The 27803-nt window shown below is 42.1% G+C and overlaps 1 protein-coding gene and 1 long non-coding RNA gene across 3 annotated transcripts in view; one reads left to right on the top strand and one right to left on the bottom strand.

The window, feature by feature from the left end:
- MAL2 (mal, T cell differentiation protein 2) overlaps positions 1 to 13379 on the bottom strand; it is a 29110-nt gene extending 15731 nt beyond the window's left edge. The window contains exon 1 of the mRNA XM_034422219.3: positions 13186 to 13379. Within this exon, the coding sequence (XP_034278110.1) occupies positions 13186 to 13323 (138 nt within the window). The 5' untranslated portion in view covers positions 13324 to 13379. The remainder of the gene's footprint in view (positions 1 to 13185) is intronic.
- Positions 13259 to 27803, top strand: part of LOC117668376 (uncharacterized) — a 98867-nt gene continuing 84322 nt past the window's right edge. Inside the window, exon 1 of one of the 2 annotated variants that reach the window (XR_004592265.2) lies at positions 13259 to 13396. This is a non-coding gene — a long non-coding RNA (uncharacterized LOC117668376). The remainder of the gene's footprint in view (positions 13397 to 27803) is intronic. The other variant, XR_015733437.1, reaches the window with a different exon arrangement.

Below are 27803 nucleotides of genomic sequence, written 5' to 3'. Positions count from 1 at the left end.
AGATTAAGACTGCAATTTATACAGATAGCCCTTGATTTACACAACAGTTGATTTAAATTAAATACATGCCAGCTGTCAAGTGTCCGAATTTTGATCATGTGACCATGGGGATGCTGCAACAGTTGTAAGTGTGAAAAACAGTCATAAGTCACTTTTTCAGTGCCACTATAAACTTTGAATGGTCACTAAATGAATCATGGTAAGCCAATGACTACCTGTATCTTGGTCTGGTCTCACAATGCTTCTTCACGATCAATCAAATTTGGCTAGGTCAGTGGTGGGTTGCCTCCAGTTCGGACCGGTTTGCTAGAACCGGTAGTAAAACTGGCATGAGGCCCCGCCCACTGCCCCAGATGTCGTCATCGGAGATCTGCGCATGCGCAGTTCCCGTTGCGAACCGGTAGTAAAGGTAAGTAGAACCAGGGGTGGGTTCTAAATTTTTTTACTACCGGTTCTGTGGACGTGGCTTATTTTGTGGGTGTGGCTTGATGGTCATGTGACAATTCTTTAGGATTTAGCAGCGGTACTGCTCTACCAGGCTTTTAACTGCTTGGAAAGCTGTACCAGTCTACTCATTTATTTCTGCAGGCACTGGTCTACTCATGTATTTTTGCAGGCACTGGTCTACCCATTTATTTTTGCAGGCACTGGTCTACCCATTTATTTTTGCAGGCACCGGTCTACTCATTTGTTTTTGGAGGACGCCGGTCTACCACCAAACTGCTGTTTACCACTGATCAGCTGTAGGGCAGCCCTTTGAAGCCCCGCGGCAAGAGTTTAAACAGTTTTTCCTTATAGCCCATCAGCTGGGACTCAGGAGGCAGCAATAGATTGGGGGTGGGACCAAATAAAAGGTAAGAATAACGCAGAGAGAGGGTGGGGGGGGGGTTGGGAGGGCAGAACCGGTTCGGTGACATCATATCATCACCGCTACTGGCTCGGCAGAACCGGGAGGAACCCACCACTGGGCTAGGTGTTGCCAATTAGCTGGGTCCTGAAAATAAAAATGAGTTAAAATAAAATTATAAAACAGAAGCACAATTGCTGTTGCTTTTTCTCCACAGAACTTTGTATCAATCAACAATACAAATCCCTTCAATTTGAAATAACTCTCTCCAACCACTGATATTAAAGGTAAAGGTTCCCCTCGCACATACGTGCTAGTCATTCCCGACTCTAAGGGGCGGTGCTCATCTCCGTTTCAAAGCCGAAGAGCCAGCGCTGTCCGAAGACGTCTCCGTGGTCATGTGGCCAGCATGACTAAATGCCAAACGTGCACGGAACGCTGTTACCTTCCCACCAAAGGTGGTCCCTATTTTTCTACTTGCATTTTTTTACCTGCTTTCGAACTGCTAGGTTGGCAGAAGCTGGGACAAGTAACGGGAGCTCATCCCGTTACACGGCACTAGGGATTCGAACCGCTGAACTGCCAACCTTTCAATGGACAAGCTCAGTGTCTTAGCCACTGAGCTACCGTGTCCCAATCACTGATAAGGTTTATTTTAGCCAAATAAGCATGTTGGGAGGCTAAGGAGTTTAAATGAGCCACATAATCCAAATCTCATTCTATTCAATGGAGCATCTTCCTGATGTTGTTTGCCTGTCTTTTTGATGGGAAAACAAAAAAAGATTTTATGGAATTAGAAATTCCATAATTCCAGCATAGATATCATACAGAGACGAATCCAGCTTCAGTCTCCGACATCTGCTCATAATAGATTTAACAAGGATCTCTTGACTAGAAGTCTGAAGGCAGTGATTGAAAGTAATCAATCTCATCTCTCTTCGTGCATATAATAAAGAAATACAGAAATATTTTGGAGGGCTACATCAAAATTGAAGTGTGTTGCTTTTTTTTTTTTTTTTACAGCTATGCCTCTGTGTCCATGTAATGATTCATATTCCTGTTGCCAAGACAACATAAGTATGATGCCAGTTCCAACGCCAATTACTACTGCAAGGCAATAGTTAGTTAGTTTCGGTTGATTCAGCCACAGGGACGTGTCCTTCGAATCGCCCAGCTACGGCAGTACAGTTTTGTTAGGGCACGTTGCCTGTGCTACAGCAAGGCTGCCAAATCACATGCATAACATCCCAACACTATGGAGCCATTCACGAAAAACCAGTGCAGGCATTTGAAACAAACAAACAAGCCAAAAAAAAAAAAAAAAAAAAAAGGCTCTGCTGCCAATCACAACAGCTCTCAACTCCTTTTCTGGATTAAAAAAAAAGCTTGCAAGGAGGCTGTAAGTATATTTGGTTGAACCTACCGGTACTTACAATCTCCCATAGACACGGGAAACCCGATTATACAAGCCTGTGTGTTCCCACGGGAGGTTTTAAACTTGTTGAATGGAATGGGACAGCCACGGAACTATCAGAATGCCTGCTTTATTTTCTATTTTTAATGCTTGAAGAGGACTTTGGTGATCCCTGATTTATTGGGGTTATGGAGGCATTGTAGTTGAAGGATCAGCATAGAGGGGGCCCTAACAGATTTAACAGAATAACAAGAGTTGGAAGGGACCTTGGAGGTCTTCTGGTCCAACCCCCTGCTCAAGCAGGATACCCTATATCATTTCTGACAAGTAGTTACCCAGTCTCTTCTTAAATGCCTCCAGTGATGGAGCATCCACAACTTCTGAAGGCAAAATGTTCCACTGGTTGATTGTTCTCACAGTTAGGAAATTTCTCCTTAGTTCTAGATTGGATCTCTCCTTGATTAGTTTCCATCCATTGTTTCTTGTCTTGTCTTCAGGTGCTTTGGAGAATAGCTTGACTCCCTCTTCTTTGGGGCAACCCCTCAAATATTGGAACACTGCTATCATGTCTCCCCTAGTCCTTCTTTTCATTAAAATAGACATACCCAGTTGCTGCAACTGTTCTTCATATGTTTTAGCCTCCAGTCTCCTCATCATCTTTGTTGCTCTTCTCTGCACTCTTTCTAGAGTCTCCACATCTTTTTTACATCGTGGTGACCGAAACTGAATGCAGTATTCCAAGTGTAGCCTTACCAAGGCATTATAAAGTGGTATTAACACTTCACGTGATCTTGATTCTATCCCTCTGTTTATGCAGCCTAGAACTGTGTTGGCTTTTTTGGCAGCTGTTGCACACGGCTGGCTCATATCTAAATGGTTGTCCACTAGGACTCCAAGATCCCTCTCACAGTTATTCCTATTGAGCAAGGTATCACATATACTGTACCTGTGCATTTTGTTTTTCTTGCCTAAATGTAGAACCTTACTTTTTTCACCATTGAATTTTATTTTGTTAGAAATGAATGAATAAATGTTAAAGCAATTCTCCAAGCCAATTTATATCTAGCATAATGAAGGTGGAGTATCTTTTTCTCATGTTTGTTCCTTTTCAAAGACTAAGGATTTTTCCCCCTGATCTGCCCACTCCTTCCTGTAATAGTCTGACTCCCAGGATCTATTAGACACAGATCACAATGTATGACAACTGCAGGAACGCATATCCTGAATGAAATAAATACTGAAAGTGAGATTTATCCGCCAGAAGAATAAGAGGAAAATAATGAAAGAGGATGTGGAAGCTGCTTGGAACAGGGTGAACAGAATTTCATAATTTCTCATCCTAATAGGAAGTACAAAAGATTATTTTGGGTGGGATGACGATGTGAAAGGAGCTGCAGATGAGATAAAAATGCATCGAAGAAAATACTAATTACTGCAGAATAAATGGTAGAGAAAATATAGAACCATTTTGACAGAAATGAAATACTTTGGAAGTGGGTTAAGAAGGCTAAGCAAGGAACATGGAATTGGAGTTTAAGATAAAATTGATGAAAAGACTTGAAGTGATATAGGTGTATGTGAGTTTTCTAAGCACATTTTTAGAGATTTGTATAAAACGATAACAATCTATGCAAGTGGGGATTGTAACACATGCTACTAATATTAGAGCTCAAGAATAAAAAGATGAAGTCATTAATGCAGCAGCAATGTTGCAAATTATGTAAAGTTTTGTGCAAATATGAAGTTAAAGATTGGTTGCCAAAAGTGTGAGAATAAATGAAGTAACATACAAGAGAAAGTATCTATGAATTTTCATTCTAAGCCCATCTTCTTCAGAACTTCAACAAAGGGAATGGGTCTTTCAACTCCAGTTCTCTAGTAAAAAAAAGATCAGTGTTTCTTAACCTTGGCAATTTTCAGATGTGAAGACTTGAACTCCCAGAATTTTCCAGCCAGGATGGTCCCCAAATCTTATATTGTTAAGGTTGAGAAACACTTATCTATGCCAAAAGAGGAGAGGATAAAGGTAAAGATAAAGGTTCCCCTCGCACATGTGCTAGTCATTTCTGACTCTAGGGGGCGGTGCTCATCTCCATTTCAAAGCTGAAGAGCCAGAGCTGTCCAAAGACGTCTCTGTGGTCATGTGGCCAGCATGACTAAATGCCAAAGGTGCCCGGAACGCTGTTATCTTCCCACCAAAGGTGGTCTCTATTTTTCTACTTGCATTTTTTACATGCTTTCAAACTGCTAGGTTGGCAGAAGCTGGGACAAGTAACGGGAGCTCACCCCGTTATGCGGCACTAGGGATTCGAACCGTTGAATTGCCGACCTTTCAATCGACAAGCTCAGCATCTTAGCCACTGAGCCACTGCATCCCTTCAAAGAGGATAGCCTTATGCAAATGAGGGCAGAGATACAGCCTCTTTAAAAGTTTTAAAGAAGTGATGATTTAGCAAGTATAAATGTCCCACTGATTGAATTTAATCATTTCAAAGAACGATTAAAGAGGCAGGAGCCATGTTGTAGTTTGTTACTGGCTATCCAATTTGGAATTTAAGAAGTCCTGTCCAGCGTCCATCCAGATAGTCTCGTGTCTTACATGACCATAGAAGCACACTTTTTTTGCCCTCCTAACTGTAATTTGGTCACATTTACTGTCCTGCAAACTGAAGAAGGAAATTGACTTTATGATTCCTGGCAGAATCACTGCATTGTTCTTAATGCGCTGATCCTGAAACATTTCTAGACACCAGCAGCAAAAGTTTATCGCTATGTCCTACTGTATTGAAAAATGAATAATTTCCAGGAGAATTTGTTACGTAGAAGTAGATACGCATATCACAGGTGTCATCACTGGATAGGTAAATGTTTGTAAGTGGTGCCCAGAGTCACCACTTGACGAGATGGGTGGAACATAAATCAAAGAGGGAGGGAGGGCGGGAGGGAGAGAAGAGAGAGAGAGAGGGAGAGGGGGGGAGAGAGAGGGGGTGAGAGGGAGAGAGAGGGAGAGAGAGAGGAGAGAGGGGGGGTGAGAGAGAGGAGAGAGAGGAGAGAGAGGGAGGAAAAGGAGGAGAGAGAAAGAGAGAGGAGAGGAGAGAGAGGGGGGGTGAGAGAGAGGAGAGAGAGGGAGGAAAGAGAGGAGAAAGAGAGAGAGTGGGGGAGAGAGAGGAGAGAGAGAGAGGAGAGAGAGAGAGTGAGTGGGGAGAGAGGAGAGAGAGGAGAGAGGAGAGAGAGAGGGGATGAGAGAGAGGAGAGAGAGAGGAGAGAGAGGGAGGAAAGAGAGGAGAGAGAAAGAGAGAGAGGGGGGGAGAGAGAGAAGAGAGAGAGAGAGGAGAGAGACAGGAGAGAGGAGAGAGGAGAGAGAGAGGGGGGTGAGAGAGAGGAGAGAGAGGGAGGAAAGAGAGGAGAGAGAAAGAGAGAGAGTGGGGGAGAGAGAGAAGAGAGAGAGGAGAGAGAGAGAGAGGAGAGAGAGAGATACTCAGAAGTCACTTAATTTCATTTTCTCATGCCAATTCACACTCTCTGTGTCTAAGAAATTAAAACATTGTAGCATCCCAATCAACATATGTATTATATGGATATTGTAGAAATAACCAAAGGATGGACTGGGATCATACATCATAGTAACCCTAACTGTTTTTGCTTCGTTTTGACTTAGTGTGATACGTGACTCCAGCTATTTTAATTGTTACTATAATCAAATAGCATTCCGTATGTTAAAAAAAAAAAAATCCACCACCAAAAGCCAAGCTAAGCGTGGCTTCTCGAATTTTTCCCAAACCTTTTATGAGAAGCGGCCACAGTTATTGTATCTTCTTCTACGTAACAATGTAATATGTTACGCCTCTGTGTGTGTTCCTGTTCTCTTATAGCGTTCCTACTGTATGGGCATGTATGGGTGTGCTGGGAAGCATGAATCAGATTATATATGCACAGTTCTGAGTCATGTGAAGCAGGAAGGCAGTGGGTGGGAGGCTTAGAATGGAGAAGTCATCAATATTTGTAGCTCTGGACTACCCTGCTTGCCCTCTGGGATGACATCCCCCTCCCCCAAGATCCAGGTAACTGTTACCTGAGGATTTTGGAAGCCACTAAAGAGCCAATTATGCTCCTAAACTCTATTGGATATACAGCAGTGGCCAAAATTGTGGAAACCTTTTGGGAAAAGTGCATTTTTGAGGTTTGATGGCAAATAACACCACTTTTTTTGGTGGGGGAGTTTCAAGACACTCATATTCCACTGCTGGAATGGCCTGGGAATAGCCCAGAGCTTAACCCAATTGAAAATCTATGGAGCCGACTAAAGAAACTTGTTAGTCAGAAGCGACCCAGCAATAAAACCCAGTTAATAGAAGCAATCATTCAATCTTGGTTTCACATGATAACAGCTGCAGAACTAAAAGACTTGGTTCACTCCATGGGAAGACGTTGTAAGGCCGTAATTCATGCTAAAGGTTACCCAACTAAGGATTAACTGACATGGTGATCATTTTTGTATATCTCGTTTTTTTCTACGTGTTTCACTTTTCTTCTTTACACTGTAGCTGCTATTCTAATAGCAAATCCCTTATAAAAGTTATCGCATTATATTCTTGATTAAATTATCTTTCCATTGATAATATATATAATTTTATGGTACTCCTCCTCCAAAAAAAAAGTTATTAGCTAATTTTAGAAAATACACTTTTCCCAAAAGATTTCCACAATTTTGGCCACTACTGAACTTCCTTCTGTTTTACAGGTAGTCCTCAATTTACAATTGGGAGCAAAATTTTCACTGCTAAACAAGAGGTTGTTAAATGAGTCATGTTGAATTTTATGACTTTTTTTTTTGGCCATGGTTGTTAAGCGAACCACCGCAATTGTTAATTGAATTAGATAGTTGTTAAGCGAATCCGGATTCTCCCATTGAGTTTGCTTATCAAAAGCTGGCTAGGAAGAAAGCCAAATGGTAATCAGGTGTTAGAGACACTGCAACCGTTGTAAGGGATGGCATGCTGGTTACCAAGCACCCAAATTTTGACCATGTGTCTATGGGGATGCTATGATGGTCATAAGTGTGAGGATTGATTGCAAGTCTCCTTTTTCAGGGCAACTAGGTTTTTTTTTTTTTGTCTTTGTACTTTAAAAAACAAAAAAGAATAATTGTAAGCTGTCCAGAACATTGCGAACTAAGCAACCTATAAACTTAAGATATATATTTTTAAAAATCAATAAAAATAAAAATGACCAACTATTCCTTTCACCAGGGAAAAATATCTGATTTCTTTTTCGCTATAGCCTCATTTTTAAACTCATTTTTAAAGGGTTTCCCCCCCATCACATCAAATTCAGCCCTATTCTGATCTATTTTAGAGAATTATCTTGCTGACAGGTGGACAAAGAAAATACCCACCATTTACATAATTTATTTCCACATTTATTAGATTGGAAAAAATAAAAGAACAAAAAACCTCTATTTTAAACAGCTTCTTGTTATCCCTCTCTTCACATTAATCCCCTTCCACAATGGCCAACTAAATGGATTTGTCCTGCAATAAAGTAGCATATTTTGATAGCAAGCAGGCACAAAATGACAGCAGTAATATATACTACCCATTTTGTTCAGGGCTGGCTTCATATCATACCCTTTACTTGGTTACTGATTCATTTTTCAGCTTTGCACAATCCTCTGTATTATAAGCTAATTAAATGGGGTGAGTTTCTCCATTCAACTAAGTCATTAAAAATCTAACTACAGTAATCAAAACCAATCAAGGTTAGCATATCGTTTGAATATAAAAGCTAGTTTAACTCACAGACAGGTGATAGGTAGTCTTTGACTTACGACCACAATTGAGCCCAAAACTTTCATTGCTAAGCAAGACAATTAAGTGAGTTTTGCCACAATTTAGGGCCTTGCTTGCCACAGTTAAGTGACTCACTTCAGTTGTTAAGTCAGTAATATGGTTGTTAAGTGAACCTGCCTTCCCCATTGATGTGGCTTGTCAGAAAATGGCAAAAGATGACCACACGATCCTAGGACACTGCAACCGTCATCAATACATGCCAATTGCCAAGTATCCAAATTTGGATCATGTCACCAGGGGGATGCTGCAATGGTTTCAAGTGTGAAAAAAAAGGCCATAAGTCGCTTTTTTCAGCACCGTTGTTAACTTTGAACAGTCAGTAAACAAATGGTTTAAAGTCAAGGGCTCCCTGTATTGCAATACTCTTTCAATGGGGCTGTCCTTGAGCACCATTTGGAAGTTATAACTCAGGGGTGTTAAACTCAAGGTCCGGGGGCCAGATCTGGCCTGTGGGGTGCTTAGATCTGGCCTGTGGGACCATCCTGGAAACAGTGAAGGACCAGCCCGTGGAGCCCTCCCGAGCTCCATTTTTGCTGGCAGAGAGTTGCAGGAGTCCATCACAGCCGAAAATGGAGCTTGGGAGCCCGTTTTCGCTGGCAGAGCACTTGGGCCGCCACAGGCACCCCTGACACGAGTGACGTTGAGCTGGCTCTCTCACCCTGGCCCCCCAAGGTCAAAGACAACCCTGATGCGGCCCCGAGTTTGACACCCTTGTTATAGCTGGTCCAGATTGTGACAGCGCAGGCAATGATGAACACAACATGACATCCCCCTCTGGTCATCACTAATTTAGGACCTGCACTGGTCACCTATTGGCTTTCAGGATGCAATTCAAAATTCTGGTGTATCCCGTATACAGATTCACCCGTTTGAGATGGGCGGGTATACAAACTGAATGAATGAATAAATGAATGACTAAAAAGCTGCTTGTGGAATTAGACCTGGTTATTTGAAGGAGTGCCTATCACAAATAGTTTCTGTAAGGCCTGGCACAGTGGGTGTGTTATACATCCCTTTAATTAAACAGTACTTTCATTTATCAGGACCTAGGAAATAGGTCTTTTGACATAATATTGGCCTCTGGAAAAAATATCTTCCCAGAGATTCATATAGCTCCCACCCTGATCGACATTCTAAAGATCATTAAAAATCTAGCTTGCTTCCCTTAATGTTGAGCCTCTGTTAGTTTTATTTTATTTTTTTTGTAAACTGTGTATTTTCTTTTCAGATGTACACAATTTCCTCTCTTTATTTTATTGTTCTTACTTTTTAAAAGGCATGATGCCCAGAGTCACTTGCAGCCAGGTGGCCTCTAAATTTAATACAATAAAATAATAATAGTTTAATGGGTCGTGTGAATCCAGCGGCTGAGCAAATTGCAAATCCAAATGTGTCTTGTTTGGCTTTGATCCAGAATGCTGTTTATATAGCCAGCTACTTATGATTTATTCCATAAAATAGTATCTGGAAGGCCAGGGGACAGAACTTTCTGGGACAGTAGCAGGATTGTGCTAGAGAAAATTTGCAGAAATCTCTTGGGGAGTTTGTCAGAGTTCCTTGCTAACAAAAAAATAAAAATAAAAAAATAAAAAATAAAAAAATCAACAATTACATAATATTTAACATTATGACCATGCAGAGTGATGAGACAATGTGGAGAAGAGCACCAAGGAACTGCTCCCAGCAATTTAGTCATGCCTTCAGGGATAGAGTAACAAAGAAGATGTTTCAAGAGTTGTTTCAAAGTTTTATCCTGTGTAAGCAATGACAAGTAGAACAATGTTTGAGTAGGACCTGTGAGATGTTAGCTTTGTACACTGCTATCTAGCTGCATTAATCACTCTTACTTTCCTACACTAATTTGGTTCCAGGAAAGAGTAAGCGAGAGAAACAGGATATCATTGTTTTTCAGACCACCTGTTAAATGCAGGAAAGAACCAAGGTGGTTCAGATACAGGTTTGTTGCATGCTAAAACTCTATACAAGAATCTGAACCACTAACGGTCCAAGTAAATTGGTGGTAGATAAGAGTCAATGGAATTCAAGGTGGGCCAGACTTAGATCTCTTATGGACAATAAAGACTTGAGACTGATGAAGCGTTTGATTCCCTCCTTCGGGGTCAGACTGCTTATCTCCTTCATCACCAAATAAAAAACTTTTGGTGCTTTGTCTTCCCTATTGATTGTCTGTGACTATCTCTGCAATGTCCAGATGGCTGTAGAAGGCCACCCAATGATGCTGTGTGATGTCATGGAAAGGCAGTGGTGGAATTCAAATTTTTTTACGACTGGTTCTGTGGGCATGGCTTGATGGGCATGGTGTGGCTTGGTGGGCATGGCAGGGGAAGGATACTGCAAAATCTCCATTCCCACCCCACTCCAGGGGAAGGATATTGCAAAATCCCCATTCCCATTCCCTCCCCACTCCTGGGGGAAGGATATTGCAAAATCTCCATTCTGACCCCACTCTGGGGCCACCCAGAGGTGGTATTTGCCGGTTCTCCAAACTACTCGAAATTTCCATTACCGGTTCTCCAGAACCTGTCAGAACCTGCTGAATAGCACCCCTGTGGAAAGGGATGGGACAATCTGTTGTAGGGTTTTCCTGGAGAGCTTTAAGAGCAGGAGGCAAGCTTCCTTTAACCACCTGAAGACGTCTTTTTCACATTTATGACAAATGTTTTGATGACTCCCATCCCCAAAAAGTAATTAGTAATTTTTTGGGGAGAAGGGAGTAATTTTGAATTTTTTGGAGAAGGAGAAATTTGGCCTCTCTGCTGTTGAACTCATGTGACACTATGTCCAGATGCTGGAGGCCCTGTGCAGACCATATTGATCTTCCCTGTACTAAATCATGATTAAACAAATCATGGTATCATATAATAGGTGAGCTAGGCATTATGACATCCCTTTAATCTCACCTGTCAGTGAAGACAAAGTCAGAAGAGGGTGAAGCCAATCCCTAAAATGAGCTGGTGATGAGATGGGACTTTTCTCTCTGATAATTGGGCTGCTAAGGGGGCATTCAGGTGTGTCTTGGGACTTCTCTGTTACCTATCCTTAGTGCACCCTGATCCTGTCTCTGCAAAGAACAGCAGGAAGAATGACATTCAGATACCGAGCAGGCAGGCAGGAAGTGGTTGGAGGAGTAATAACAGAGTGCAGTTTCAACAACATAGGTGTGCTCGAGAAAGGTGTAGGAGAAATAGAGATTAGACTATCAGAAAACATTGCCAGCTTGGTTTCTAGAAAGGATCTTTTGGTTTATTGGCACTATGGGAGATGAAAATCCAGCAAATAGAACAGAATTAACAGAGTTGGAAGGGATCTTGCAGATCTTCTAGTCCCACCCCCTGCTCAGGCAGGAAACCCTGTACCATTTCAGACAAATGATTGTCCAACCTCTTCTTAAAAACTTCCAGTGTTGGAACATTCACAACTTCTGGAGGCAAGTTGTGCCACTGATAAATTGTTCTAACTGTCAGGAAATTTCTCTTTAGTTTTAGGTTGGTTCTCTCCTTGGTTAGTTTCCATCTATTGCTTCTTGTTTTGTCTTCAGGTGCTTTGAAGAATAGCTTGACCCCTTCTTCTTTGTGGCAACCCCTTAGATATTGGAAGACTGCTATCGTGTTCCCCCTAGTCCTTCTTTTCATTAAACTAGACATACCCAGTTCCTGCAATCGTTCTTCATATGTTTTAGCTTCCAGTCCCCTAATCATCTTTGTTGCTCTTCTCTGCACTCTTTCTAGATGTTCTTTCTTTTAAATGCTGTCCTCTCCCTAACAAGGAAATCACTCAGTCTGAGACTTGTGTGCATCATAAAAATGTTACAGGAATTTTAGGAACCTTATTAGAGAGAAGTGATGACAAATCATGCCTCTGAACTGACTTTAGTGGCATGTAATCAGTTGTCATCATCACAACACTTTTTGTGCTGTTTGGAAACAAAAACAAGCTGATCTTGAAAGAAAAGGGTGTGGTGATGTTTTTTAAAAAAAGCTAAATAAGAAGTACAACTGAAGAGGAGATGCTCTGCGGGTATTTTGTCCCATCTTGACTTCTAGAGATAAATTTCCTCAGGTATAAAGGCAGGAAGAGATCTCCACTTGAGATTCTAGAAAGCTAGTTACATAAAACTGGGCTAAATTACTACCCACCCAACAGATTTATAATTAAATGAGAGAGCAGGAAGCTTTTAGCTAAATGGATAAGGGAGAACCAAAGTGGAAGGCAAAGGTCTAACGCACAAATGACTAAAAAAGGATACGCCACTGAAGCAGATCCCCACAATAATCTGAATTCCAAAAACGAGTTCATTTCCTGTGTTCCCCTCACACCCCACGGTCAAATCAATAAACCGTGTTAGGCCTTAACATTCACACCATATGCTAAGAAAACATTCGGGTGCTCACAATATCCTAGACTAAGAGGGGAAGCCCCTCCTCCCCATTTTATTTTAGCTTAACCTATTAGGCAGTCCTAGTTATAATAAGATCTGCATCTACCAGCTATTCTGCTTTGAGAAATGCAGCAGCCCACCAGGAAAACAACAGGGGGGAAAAAATTGGAATATTCTACAGTGAAGGCCTTGGGGGAAAATATGCAACATAAATAGGAGCGGGGAAAAGCTGGAGCTTGAGGCTGACGTCGCCAGAAGTTGGGACAGGCGGCTGTTTTTTTCCCCTCTCCTGAGCGTCTGACAGCTGTATGCAAGGTGCAGAATCCAACAGGTGTATCTGCTTCCCAGCATCGGGCTGCAAGACGGATCTGTGCGTAGTCAAAGGTGTTGTGTTTTTTTTCCCCCCATCGCGGAAGTCAACTTTTCTTGATCTGCCCAGCTACCTACCAGATCCAGTCCTTCTACCCAGTCGATCGCTTTGATTTTCTATTAAAGGGGACTCGGCCGAAAACAAAGCAAGCAAGCAAGGGCGCTCCTAGACCAAGGGAAGAATAAGAGACGACCCTCCCCTCCCACGATCCTGGCCGGGAAGAGCCTGTCCCACCTGTTGCCCCTCCGCCGCCCACGGTTCCTTCCCTCCTCTCCTTCCTCCTCCCGCCCCTCCCTCGGCACTCACGATCTCCAAGCAGATGAAGGCCCCCGAGTAAGTGCGCAGGATTTCCACGCCGGAGGGGAGATTCACGCGTGGCGGGGGGTAATAGGCAGTGGCGTTGGGCGGCGGAGGCATGGAGCCCCCGCCTCGAGCGGAGATCATGGTGCGGAAGGATCCGAGCGGCCGGCCGTGGCGGGAACACAAGGAGCGGGAGCCCCTGACGTGGCCTCGCCAGGTATGGCAAGACTTAGTTACGCCAGGCGGAGGAAGCCGGAGCTGCAGGTGGCGGCAGGGCGGGAAAAGGGGGAAAGGCAGGCGCGTTGGTCCGGCGCCGCCCGTCCGTCCGCCCGCACGCCCGCCCCTTTCCGAGGCTGTGGCGAGGGCGGCTTTTTGCGCCCACCTTCCCGCGCCTTCGCAGTTCCGGAGACCGCCGGCCTTCTCCTTTCCAGCGTTTCTCACCGAAGCTGTTGTTAACCACAACTCCGGCGGGGCGTGAGGTGGGGGGGGGACACAAAATAGGCCCCCGAATGGACGTCACCCGACGCCCGTGACTGGGTAACCCTTAGTCCAGGCTTCGCCCCCAAATTCCTGCCTCCCTGCCTCTCCACAGGCGGGAGAAGGTTATCTCGGGTTAATTGCCGCCAGTCGCAGGGAAGGGACTCTCGGCCTATTCGCACGGCGCCTTCGCCCGCGCTTTACCTGAGTGGAACCTGCCTTGGGCAAAGCGAGCGAAACGCGCTCGGGTTAACTTCGAGTAAAGGGTTTTTTGTATGTGTGGATGGGTGGGTTTGGTTTTTTTTTTTTTTTTTTTTAGGGGCAACTCGGGATGATGTGCATAAATGTCTACCGTCCCTGTCCTAATATTCCTTTTTTACTCTTACTCTTTTCATGTATTCAAATTATGTTTATACTTTTACCTGTTATCTTATATATGCTTGACAAATAAATAAATAATAAAATAAATAAATAAATAAATAATAAAAAACAAACAAATAATAAAATAAAATAAAATAAAAATGTGAATCTGGACATGTGCATAGCTGTCCATTTTCCCTCCTGTTATTTTCTTGTATTTCTTGAAGCAGAATAGCTTGTAAATGCAGATCTTATTATAACTAAAACAAAGGTAAAGGTTCCCCTAGCTAGCACATATGTGCAAGTCATTCCCGACTCTAGGGAGCGGTGCTCATCTCCGTTCAAAGCCGAAGAGCCAGCGCTGTCCGGAAACGTCTCCGTGGTCATGTGGCTGGCATGACTAAACGCCAAAGACACATGGTGGTACCTTCCCACCAAAGGTGGTCCCTATTTTTCTACTTGCATTTTGTTTACGTGCTTTCGAACAGCTAGGTTAGCAGAAGCTGGGGCAAGTAATGGGAGCTCACCCTATTACGCAGCACTAGGGATTCGAACCGCTGAACTGCCGACCTATGGATCAGCCGCTGAGTCACTGCGTCACAACGTGGTGTCACTGACACAGTGTGGACTTGGTTAATTCAGAGTGTTGAGGGAATAGATAACTATCCTAGCAAAATTTTCATCCCCCCCCAACTGCACTTTTCGAAAGAAGTGAGAGAGGGAATGCTTCTGGAGGTTATGGTTCTGCGCCCTTTTTCTTACCCAACTAGAGAGCCTCCCACCTGCAAACTTTGTTGCTCTTAAAAAGCTGGGGCTGACCTTGCGTCTGAATAGTGGAAGACCACCAGGTGATCCGCAGGATCATCTGGTGGATCACCTGGTGGTCTCCCACTCTTCAGATTGTCAGGGATGCTACATATCTTCTTCAGGACATGTTTTCCTTGTTACCTTCTGGGAGGAGTCTTTGTGGTTATCCGAAGCAGAACATCCAGATTCAGATCCATATATATATGGATGCATATATGTGTGTATATAGCATGTGTAGTGTGTTGGGTATGGGTATATACTTTCTTTTGAGAGCAGGCAACAGAATTTCATTTTTAATGTGTGCCAGTGTGCTCTCAGAAAAAAAAAATGATGATAAAGATTATCTTATCTCTACATAGAATTCTTAATTAAACCCTTAGCGTTGAAGGTGTAACAAACTATTTCCTATTTCCATTTCATGTCATGGAAAACTGGCTCTGGAATCAGCAATAAACAAGCTCAATTCAAGGGAGACCTTACTTTAAAAGCCCTAATTTTAAGTAAGAGAGAAGGCTTCAACTGCAGCAACTAAAATAGCAATAGCATTTAAGTTATATACGGCTCCATAGGGCTTTACAGCACTTTCTGGGCGGTTTATAATGTACAGCATTATTTGCATGTACATCTGGTCCAGATTGGACAAAAGCAAAAAACTGATTGTGTTCATGTGATTTTGTTAACCTAGATCCTGAATTAAGTCATTTTCTGGGATTATAGAACCTTCTGAATTTACCAAAACAGCTAAGGTGTCATGATACATGAAATCACTGAAAAAAAGAAAATCCCTTACATAGTAAAAACTAACCAAGTTTTAGCAGGTTGTGTGAATGTAGCTATTAGGCCTTGACATAACCTGATTTGGGATGTTGTATGAACACAACTGTTTAGAGGGTTGTTGATGGCTTATAACAACATCTTTGACAGACTTTAAATAAAATCTTTGACAGTCATTGGTGCAACTCAATTTCCTGAGTTTGCAACACACGTGGAAACGTAAATAATAGACTGGTTTTGAGCCATACGCTAAGCTCAAATGGACTTGGCTAATTTGTTTTTGTTTTCTGCTTTAATTATTTAAATAAATCCCACTTAATAAACTGGAATTGAGGAAAAGACAGATATGGACAGAGCAATCAACCATACTTCTAAGTAAACATAACTGGCTAAACTTGTTAAGGTTGTGATGGGCAAGAGCTTAATTATTAGCCATTTCCAATATCTACCTGAGACCGCAAGTGATACTTGCATATTGCCTGTACATTACAAGACTTTCATAATAAAAGTTCAGCTCAGTTTCCACATGGTATTATTGGGCACTCCCAGAATTATATCGATTTAGATGCAAGATAAACCATCCTGTTTTCTTGCAGGTGGATCAGAATAAACGCCACCTCTATTTCCATTCTTATAGCCAGTTAGCAATTTACACTATGCTTCTCTGCAATATATCCACTTACTGTATATAAATGGAGAAAAAAAATAGCTTTTTTTGTAATCCAGGTGTTATTGAATAAAAAAGCACTTTTTAAAAAATAAATACTTCTTCCCATGATAGGTTGGAAGAAGCAGCATCTGGAAAAGATAACAGTAGATCAGTTCATGCTTCGTATTCTCAGTCAGTCTCTTAGTAGATTGAAATAATCTTGAAATGTTGCTCAATAACAGGCTTAGATCTATATTGCAAGTTCAGGATCGGTCTGAATCTCAGAATATATCACTTTGTAGTGTGCATAAGGGCTGAACTGTACAGCAACCCTGAGGCATGTCAGAGATCAGAAAAGGATGAAAATTGAATACCTTATAATGACCTTGCATCATTTTCTATAATACTGCTGGTCAAAAATATTCCAAATTACTCTCACCCCAATTAAGTGGTTGCAAAAATCCTACTTACAGATTCTTCTCCAAGCGAATCACTTAAGCAACATTTTAATGTACCTGTTTCATTAATTCAATATACACATTACAGGTAATCCTTGACTTAAGGATCATTCTACAGCAGAGGTGTCAACTCAAGGCCCGCGGGCTGGATCTGGCCCACAGGGTGCTTAGATCTGGCCTGTGGGGCCACCCTGGAAACAGCGAAGGACTGGCCTGTGGTGCCTCTCTCAGCAAAAATGGAGCTCGAGAGGACCGTGTGCGGCCCTCCCGAACTCCATTTTCACTGGCAGAGGGTTGCAGGAGGCTATTGCAGCCAAAAACGGAGCTTGGGAGCCCATTTTCATTGGCAGAGCACTCGGGCTACATGAGTGATGTCGAGCTGGCCATGCCCCCCCACCCCCCCGAGGTCAAAAACAACCCTGATACGTCCCTCAGTTTGACATCCCTGTTCTACAGCAATTTCTTGAAGTTATGATGATGCTAAGAAAAGTGATTTACAACTGTAAATCCAACATACGATTATTCCAGCATTCCCACGATCACATGATCAGAATCTAGGCTTTTGGAACCAGCTCATATTTACAATGATTGCAACATCTGGTGGTCATGTGACTGTCATTTGCAACTTCCCGGCCAGCTCCTGACAAACAAAGTCAATGGGGAAGATGGCAGGGAAGATTGCAAGTGACGGTTCTGTAATGTCTCACTTAACAACCATGGTAATTCACTTAACAACCATGGCAAAAAAAGGTCACAAAATTGGGTGTAATGCCTCAGTTAACAACTGCATTACTTATGTTATTTTTTTTTGTTTCAGTTGTGGTCGTAAGTCAGGGACTACCTACCGTGTTTCCCCAAAAATAAGACTGGGTCTTATATTAATTGTTGCTCCAAAAGATGCATTAAGGCTTATTTTCCGGTTAAGCGTTATTTTGGGGGAGAAGAGCCTTGGTAGTACAGTGGTCTAAGGCACCCTGTTATTAAGCTGGTTATTAAGACCAGCTGCCTGCAATTACTGCAGGTTTGAATCTCGTCAAGGCTCAGGTTGACTCAGCCTTCCATCCTTTCTAAGGTAGGTAAATTGAGGACCCAGTTGTGGGGGCAATAAGCTGACTTCGTATAAATATACAAAAAAGGATGAAGGCTATTGCTGAGCACATTGTAAGACGCCCTGAGTCTCCAGAGAAGGGCGGCATATAAATCAAATTTTTAAAAAAATTAAAAAAAAATATGATACTAAATGCGTCCGCCTGGCTGACGATCTTAACGGGGGCTTATTTTGGGGGTAGGGTTTATATTACGAGCATCCTGAAAAATCATGCTAAGTCTTATTTTCCGATTAGGTCTTATTTTTGGGGAAACATGGTATATGTCTATCCAATGCATTAAGAAGAAAGAAAATATGTCTGGTTTTATAAAGCTTGGAGATTTTCAGCTTGGCTATAGGGTTAAATGTACTATTAATAATAGGATATCTATTTCCAGACCTGTTTAGAATTCTTTATGTGATTTCAAGGGCCTCCTATAAGACCTCTTGTTAATTTTTTATGCACACCCTTCTAGGTGTGACTATAATGAACATCTGTGTCTATGCATCATGTTTCAAGATTCTTTTTTAAAAAATTACTCATCCTATTCCTGTGGCCCAAGCAGCACCACTCGTTCAGGTTCAACTACATAGTTGCATAGTAATCCGTAATCATGAAATAAGTCCTTGATTATCTCAATGACCCAGATGGTTCAACACAGCTCTCATCCTGGCCTAGGAAAGGAATGGCTTTGAAATAGCAACTCTGGTGTCTAATGTAGGAGAAGATTTGTGGCTAGAATAGAATAGAATGTGTGATTGGACACACAAGGAATTTGTCTTTGGTGCATACGCTCTCAGTGTACATAAAAAGAAAAGATACATTCATCAAGAATCACAAGGTACAACACTTAATGATAGTCATAGGGTACAAATAAGCAATCAGGAAACAATATCAATATAAATCCTAAGGATCCAAGCAACAAAGTTACAGTCATACAGTCATAAGTGGAAGGAGATGGGTGGTGGGAACGATGAGAAGGTTAATAGTAGTGCAGACTTAGTAAATAGTTTGACAAGTTAGTAGTTAGCAAGTAAATAGTTTACTATTTAAATAGTAAATAGACAAGTAAATAGTTAGCAAGGAAATATTCAGCTTTCAAAAAAAGGCAAGAAGAAACTGCGGCTAGAAAAATGAAGCATCCACGAGCAGGGCTGTCTAAGAAAAATTGGCTTGGTTTGCTTAGAAAAAGAGAAATATGAGCCAATGCCAGATGGCTTGAAAAAGTGCACAATAAGGAGGGACTCTAACGAACTCAAGGGCTAAGATAAAAGTCTGTTTATGCATCCTTGAGTTGACAGAAACCTTTACTGGCATTAAATGTACTGCCCCCCCCCCAATTTCATACCATCTCCAGGTATTAGTTGGTGAAGCCTAGCAGGTTTTATCCATCTTGAGAATATTCTTTGATGATTTAGAACAAGAGTGCAAATGCTACTTGAATGCCAGTACAATTAAGGATGACTTAAGCCTATGACACTCATGAGCTTGGAATGTGATTAAGAAGTCAACATCAAGGAGATATGGGGGGGGGAGGGAGAAAGAGAAAAATGGGGAGGGAGGAAGAGAGGGAGTGTCTCAAAGATACTTTACCAAAAGGCAACTGCTGTTTCTTGGTTTTTAATTTGAAAATGTTTTGCTTCTCATCAAAGAAGCTTCTTTTTCAGATCATGGGACAACCATGACCTGGATGAGTGGAGAGAGTGAGAGCAAGAGCGAAAGAAAGAGAGGGAGAGAGAGAAAGAGAGAGAGGTGTTTCCAATGTGTGGGAGTATATTATGATTAGGCAAATAGGAAAGGCTGTCAGTCTTGATCTGAAGATATCAATACAAGCAATCTGTGTTGGTAGTAGGGAGTGTGTTACTCATTCATTTGTTCAGCATATATGTCAGTCAGTATGACTCTGAGCAGTGTAAACTTCACCATTTTGTAAACAGGTTAAAAAATCATAAAGCCAAAATACTCCAGTTAGAGAAGAAAAGTCAACAATTCTGAAAACTGTTGAGGAAGGGACTTTCCACCCCAAGCCCACATTTGGAGAATCTCATTTTCAAAAGCTTCCTATTGAAAGAGCTGAATGGGGGGACCTAATTACAATTTGAAATAATTGTTCTCATTTGGGCTCTGATTTGCAGTGTTTATATGCAGGGTTCTTTTAATAAGAATAGAATTCTAGTTCTGTGCCATCCATGGGATTTACATCCATGGGATTTTTATCGCTTCATTTGGATGCTTGAATAGATCAGGCAAGGTAGCTAACAAAGAAAAGAAGTCCAACCTCCTTACCTTTATTCAACTATGTGAAAGTGGATATTACAACAGGTTTCGCTTTCCAGACAAAATGACTTCCTAAGATCCCTTATTTTATAAAACTATTGGTATGAGAGTCAGTTTGGTTTAATGCTTAAGGCACTAGAAATCAGGAGACTGTGAGTTCTAGTTCCACCTTAGGCATGAAAGCCAGCTGGGTGATTTGAGGCCAGTCATATTTTCTCAGTTCACAATGTCAGATTTGGGTGACAAGCTTACCAGTCAATTCCTGTTGTAACCAATGGATCAACAGTCAGTTGAATCCTAGAATAGAATAGAAATAGAAATAGAAATAGAAATAGAAATAGAAATAGAAATAGAATAGAATAGAATAGAATAGAATAGAATAGAATAGAATAGAATAGAATAGAATAGAATAGAATAGAATAGAATAGAATAGAATAGAATAGAATAGAATTCTTTATTGGCCAAGTGTGATTGGACACACAAGGAATTTGTCTTGGTGCATACGCTCTCGGAGTACATAAATGAAAAGATACATTCATCAAGAATCATAAGGTACAACACCTAATGATAGTCATAGGGAAACAGTCAATATAAATCTTAAGGATACCAGCAACAAGGTTACACTCATACAGTCATAAGTGGGAGGAGATGGGTGATAGAAACGATGAGAAGATTAATAGTAATGCAGATTTAATAACAAGTTTGACAGTTTGAAGAAGAAAGGTGGGGAGGAGGAGGAGGAGGAGGAAGAAAAGAAAGAAGAGGAAAGATGAAAAGAAAAAAAAGAAAAAGAAAAGATAAAACAACTGGAGCATCTCCCAACTTGATACCTAAGGGGTCCCAGAGCTGCTTGTTGCTATTATTATTGAAATATGTGTGAGATCATTAAATTTTACATTGATATTCCTATCGAAGATCTTCTGAGATATTAGAACAGGGACACTAACTTTCATGAGTTTTCAAGCAAAAACACAGATCTAGGTCATTCAGGTTTTCTCTTAGGAAACACTGTTTCTGTTTAGTGCTAAGGACATTTGATCTCTTAAGTATCTGAGATCAGGAGCCATGGCGTTAGACCAGAGGTATCAAACTCAAGGCCTGGGGGCCGGATCCGACCCACAGGATGCTTAGATCAGGCCCGTGGGGCCGCCCTGGAAACAGCGAAGGACTGGCCTCCGGTGCCTCTGCCAGCAAAAATAGAGCTCGGGAGGGCTGCGTGTGTCCCTCCCGAGCTCTGTTTTCACTGGCAGAGGGTTGCAGGAGGATGTCCCAATTGAAAACGGAGCTCAGGAACCCATTTTCACTGGCAGAGCACTTGGGCCACCACAGACGCCCCCAACACAAGTGATGTCAAGCTGGCCACGCCCACCCTGGCCACGCCCACCCCGAAGAGCAAACACAACCCTGATGCGACCCTCAATGAAGTCGAGTTTGACACCCCTGTGTTAGGCAAGCCCATCTTTAATCCAAAAACCAAGTACACTTTAATCTCCTTTTCCTATTTTAATCCCACTATTTATTTATTTGTCAAATTTATATACCTGCACATCTCTCTCGGCGTACAGCAAAGCTAAAAAAATCGATTAAATTAATAAATAGCAAAGCAATACTCATTATAAACAAATTAAAGACGAGAAGATAAAACTAAAAATAAGAAATATTAGGCAAGAAGATTAATAATAGGAGAGCCGTCAATAATCCCTCTGGGTCCTCAGCTTAATAGTACAACCAGGTTCTGAGGAACCTTTGGGTTACAAAAACTCTCTGAGATAGCTTGGGCGACACTTTAGAAACACACTTTCTTATGATCAGTGTGAGTCTTTAGGTGCTGCAGAGTCTACTTCTTGTCTTTTGATTTGCAGTTGTGTAATTTCACTGTTGTGCCACAGGTACACAGGGAAAGGAGGGTCATGTAAGGACGAAGTTCAATGGTTGCTTAGTCAATCTTGGTATTTTTCTCCCTCCCACTCATCCCCCCCCCATCCCTGACAGCTAACTAATTAAAAATCAGAAGTATGAGTAGATACCACCATTAGGATGATAGAAACTCCTGAGGAACCAACTAACTTTTTATCTTATTTGTATAGTGCATATTTAATCCCACTCAAAATATGCATAGAGTAGATCTAGAATGTTCGTTCTTGCTAGCTCAGGGTGTAATTTTCAGCTGCCTAAACAAACACAGCATTTGCTTTTCTTGGTTTCTATCCAAGGAGGAGTGCCATCCTGTGATAATGGTGTGCTATCACATCCAGTTATATTGCACAGAAATCATATGCTATTGTGTCTTATCAGCGAGTTATGCCAGATCTGGTGTCTGTAAACCTCTGATGAAAAATTAATTTACTAATGTTGCTTTCATATTTGTACCTTGAATGGAAATAAAAACGGATGTTTAGCTGGCAGAATGACCAAAGTTGGCTCCATATATTGTGGGACTCGTAATCAAAACTCTCTAACAGAGTTCTCTTTGTTTAGTTATATGCATATTACACCCAGTTTGTCTTAAAGAGGCATATCCTGGGTCTCCCAAAACCCAGTTCTTTATCCACATAACAATTCTGTGAGGGAGATTGGTCAGAATAAGGGGCCTTATTATAGAGCCTTGGTGGCGCAGCAGACTAAAGCGCTGTTAAGTAACACCAGCTGCCTGCAGTTACTGCAAGTTCAAATCTCACCAGGCTCAAGGTTGACTCAGCCTTCCATCCTTTCAAAGGTAGGTAAAATGAGGACCTGGATTGTGGGGGCAATAAGCTGACTTTGTATAAAAAGAACACCGCTTAGGGGGCCCCGAAAGCCCTACTAAGCAGGTATATACAAAAGTATGAAGGCTATTGCTTAACGCATTGTAAGCCGCCCTGAGTCTCCGGAGAATGGCGGTATATAAATCAAACCAATAAATAAATAAATAAATAAATAAATAAATACATACATACATACATACATACATACATACATACATACATACACGCATCCGTTGAACTACATAGCAGAATGTCAATTTAAATGGCAATTCTCATCGTTCGTATCACCCGTCTCCTTCTGTTGTGGCTCCGTTACCTGACCCTTCCACTAATCCACTTCCACTAATGATTGTATGACTGTAACCTTCTTGCTTGTATCCTTATGTGTCGAGCCGCGTCCGCAGCTCAACACACGAGCTGCAGACGGGACAGAAATGCGGGAACCCGGGTGGGCGGCAAGAAACCTGGCGCGAGGACCTGCAGCGAGAAAATACGGGGGGAGGACTGCAACAAAGACGGGGACACAAACGGTGGTGGTGGCACAGGGTGATCGATCAGGCAAGCTATGCTGGACTCACGGCAGGGGTGGGTTCTACTTACCTTTACTATCGGTTCGCAGTGGGGCTGTGCTTTGCTCGCGCGTGCACTCTCTTCTGCACATGAGCAGAAGCTTCGGCACATGTGCAGAAGTGTTTTGATGACGTTGGAATCGGTGGGCAGAGCCTCCTGCCGGTTTTACTACCGGTTCTATAGAACCGATGCAAACCGGGGGCAACCCGCCACTGACTCACGGCACTATCGGATGACGTTGGGAGCGACGAGCAGGTGCCTTGTTTGATCCAGACCGCAGGACAGCTGAGAGAGCAGATGCCATGTGCCTAGACAATTAGAGGGGCGGCGCATTGCTTTGAAAACTGGCACTGAGAGGCGGAAGCTCTCAGCCCGACTTTGCAATTGTAAAGCTCAATGTAACTTGTAGCCTGCTTGTAGCAGAAATAAACCCACATCTGGCAAATATTCCATGAGTTTCCAGTTAGTTGCAAAGGCTCAGCACAAGTGTGGCCAAGTGGCTGAGATTACGATTCATATTGACTGTTTCCTATGATTTGATTGCTTATTTGTACCCTATGACTATCATTAAGTTTTGTACCTTATGATTCTTGACGAATGTATCTTTTCTTTTTATGTACACTGAGAATATATGCACCAAAGACAAATTCCTTGTGTGTCCAATCACACTTGGCCAATAAAGAATTCTATTCTATTCTATTCTATTCTATTCTATTCTATTCTATTCTATTCTATTCTATTCTATTCTATTCTATTCTATTCTATTCTATTCTATTCTATATCTAGCCCTCTCCAATATTGTTCAGGAGAGTGTCTCAGACTTGACAAAAAAGTATCCCATGGCCTTTGGCACAGCCTCCCAGAACCCACAGTCAACAGCTTAAATAGATTTAAAAAAAACTGGTTATTCAACCACATCTGGAGCCATAGCCACACAATATGATTATAGCAGAATAATAGAGTTGGGAGGGAACTTGGAAGTCATCTAGTCTAACTCCCTGCTCAAGCAGGAAACCTATACCATTTCAGACAAACAGTTGTCCTATTTCTTCTTAAAAACCTCCGGCGTTGGAGCATCCACAACTTCTGGAGGCAAGTCATTCCATTGATCGTTCTTACTGTCAGGAAATTTTTCCTTAGTTCTAGGTTGCTTCTCTCCTTGATTAGTTTCCACCCATTGCTTTTTGTCCTGCCTTCAGGTGCTTTGGAGAATAGGTTGACCCCCTCTTCTTTGTGGCAGCCCCTGAGATATTATCTTATCTTGCCCCCCCCCCAGTCCTTCTTTTTATTAAACATTTATCATAGTGGTGGGCTTTCTTTCCATATGTCTGAGTCAGTGTTGACTCCTGATGACTGCCTAGACAGATCCCTGTAATATTCTTGGCAAATTTCAGATGTGGTTTTGCCACCTTTTTCGAGCTGAGGATTGCAGTAGTCCTTGCTTAACAACAAGTTAGCGACTATTCAAAGACTTCCCAATAGCTACTTAAAACAATTCCAGAGTTCTGACAACTGTACTCCTTTCAGCACATGATTACAGTTTGGGTTCTTGGGAACTGGCTCACATTTATGGCTGTTTGCAGCATCTTATGGCCATATGACCATGATTTTTGGCATTTTTTTTGCCAGTTTCCAGCAAAAAGCATCCAATGAAGGCAACAGGTTCACTTAACGACTATGACATTTGCTTCACTTCTGCTGCAAAAAAAGATAGTAAAATCAGGCATGGACACAGGGTGACTTGCTTAATGGCCACTTAATGGCCACTTAAAACTGTACTTCCAGGCTCCAATACGGTGGTTAAAGTGACAATTATCTGTATTGGGCCAAGATCACTAAACTGGCTTTGTGCCTAAGGAGGACTAGAACTCTTGGTCTCCCAATGTTCCAGCCTGATGCCTTAACTTGGCTTTGCATGGTGATGGACAGAATTTTCAAGCATTTAAGTCTGAGATGTTCTGCTTTGAGTTTGAAGTACTCCATACCATAGAGCTATTCCAGAATTTCTGGGGGCGATCCAAACTGTTCTGACCATTCTGGACATGCTCTAAACTTAAAATATGCTCTCTGTAACCCGACCTGTTGTTTCCAACTCCCATCAGTTCCAGAATGGTTGAGAAGAGTGTCCAATAGTTTCAGTAAAGTAAAGCCTTTCAGATTTTAGACTCATTTGTATTCCTACATTTACATATAGTAAATATGTATAGTAATATAGTATAGGATGGAAGGGATCTTGGAGACCTCCTAGTTCCGTGATGGCGAACCTACGGCACACAGGCCAGAGGTGGCACGCAGAGCCCTTTCTGTGGGCATTGCATGCCGTCGCCAGCTGCTCTTCTGGTTTCTGGCACGCGCATGCTCGAAGACCAGCTGATCTTCGCACAGGCACGCCAGCCAGCTGGTCTTTGAGTTTCCGGGACTCCAGTGTGCACGCGTGTTCCGGTTTGGGCACTCGGTGCCGAAAAGGTTCACCATCACTGTCCTGGTTCAATCTCCTGCTTGAGCAGGAGACCCTATACCAGGGGTGTCAAACTCGATTTCATTGAGGGCCGCATCAGGGTTGTGTTTGACCTCAGGGGGCCCGGGTGGGCGTGGCCAGGATGGGTGTGGCCAGCTCAACGTCACTCGTGTTGGGGGTGCCAGTAAAAATGGGTCCCCAAGCTCCATTTTCGACTGCGATGGCCTCTTGCAACCCTCTGCCAGTGAAAACAGAGTTCGGAAGGGCTATCTGCAGCACTCCCAAGCTCTGTTTTTGCTGGCATAGGCACTATGGGCCAGTCCTTCACCATTCCCAGGGTGGTCCTGTGGGCCGGACTTGAATTTGGCATCCCTGCCCTATACTATTCCAGACAAATGATTGTCCAGTCTCTTCTTGAAAACCTCCAGTTTTTTTTTTTTTATTTGATTTATATGCCGCCCTTCTCCGGAGACTCAGGGCAGCTTACAATGTGCTAAGCAATAGCCTTCATCCTTTTGTATATTTATACAAAGTCAGCTTATTGCCCCCACAACTGGGTCCTCAATTTACCTACCTTAGAAAGGATGGAAGGCTGAGTCAACCTTGAGCCTGGCGAGATTCGAACCTGCAGTAATTGCAGGCATCTGGTCTTAATAACAGGGTGCTTTAAACCACTGTACTACCAAGGCTCCTAGTGATGAAGAACCTACGGCTTCTGAAAGGAAACCATTCCATTGATTAATTGTTCTAACTATCAGGAAATTTCTTCTTAGTTCTAGATCAGTTCTTTCCTTGATTATTTTCCATCCATTGCTTCTTGTCCTGCCTTCAGGTGCTTTGGAGAATAGGCTGACTTCCTCTTCTTTGTGGAGCCCCTTAGATATTGGAAGACCTCTTTACTTACGATACAGAAAATGAGTTCAGACTATCAGTTTCTCTGCTCTTCCTCTGATATAAATGAGATTAACAGTCCAAGACATTTGATCAAGGATCTTTTAAAGAAAGCAAGCAGGTTTTATTTTTGCAATTCCTTCATCAAAATGTAAGCCAGTTTATCAGCATTCTTCTGGATTGCTTGTTTCCTTCTTGTGGAGGAGTAAAAGTCATGCATCACCTAGAAGGAGTTGTAACATGTCATCTTAAAATAAATTCCTTTCTTTTTAAAAAGCTGGAGAACTAAATACATGAAACCAGAAGTAATGCTGTAGGCTTACAATTGAATTCTATTATTCTAGTGGGATTTGGGTCAAAATATGTAGATCCCGTAAATTGAAAATGTAGAATTTGTTACCCCTTGAAATATTCAACATCTGCTGCTTGCTCATTAAAGGAATTATTTGCTAACATGATCATTTTTTATCCGTTTGGAAGAAATATGAAAAAAAAGAACCATACTTAGGCTTAGAGTTAGAATAACTTTACTGTCACTTCGAATGTACACTAATCGGCATATATTAAAATGAAATTTCATTGCATGCAGCTCTCAAAGGATCACCACCTCCAATATGCACTACATAAGCATGACAAATTAAATAAATAAATAAATAAATTTGCATATACCCACATATATGTCACGGAGAAACAACACAGTCTAGTTCAGATGTATACATGTACATGGTGAGAAAAACGAATCTTGTGAGTTTACCAGACGGATGGCATGGGGAACAAAGCTGTTACAGAATCTAGTATCCTGCTATAGATACTATGAAATCTCCTCTTGGAGGGGAGCAACAGAAACAGACTGTGAAGTGGGCATGTGGAGTGTCTAACAATGCTTCGAGCTCTAAGCACATAGCACTTATAAGCAGTATCCCGAATAATAGGAAGTGACTTTCTATAATCTTCTCGGCTGTCCTTACCATTCTCTGTATGGACTTTCTATCTGAGGCATTGCTGCCACCAAACCAAACAGTGATGGCTAAGTTTGTTAAAATGCTCTCAATCGTGCCTCTGTAAAAAGTG

The sequence above is a fragment of the Pantherophis guttatus genome, chromosome 3, assembly GCF_059756535.1.
Source record: "Pantherophis guttatus breed Tessera chromosome 3, ASM5975653v1, whole genome shotgun sequence".
Lineage (NCBI taxonomy): Eukaryota > Metazoa > Chordata > Lepidosauria > Squamata > Colubridae > Pantherophis > Pantherophis guttatus.
Note: the sequence above shows the minus strand (reverse complement) of the source record. Positions and strands in the feature narration are given on the sequence as shown.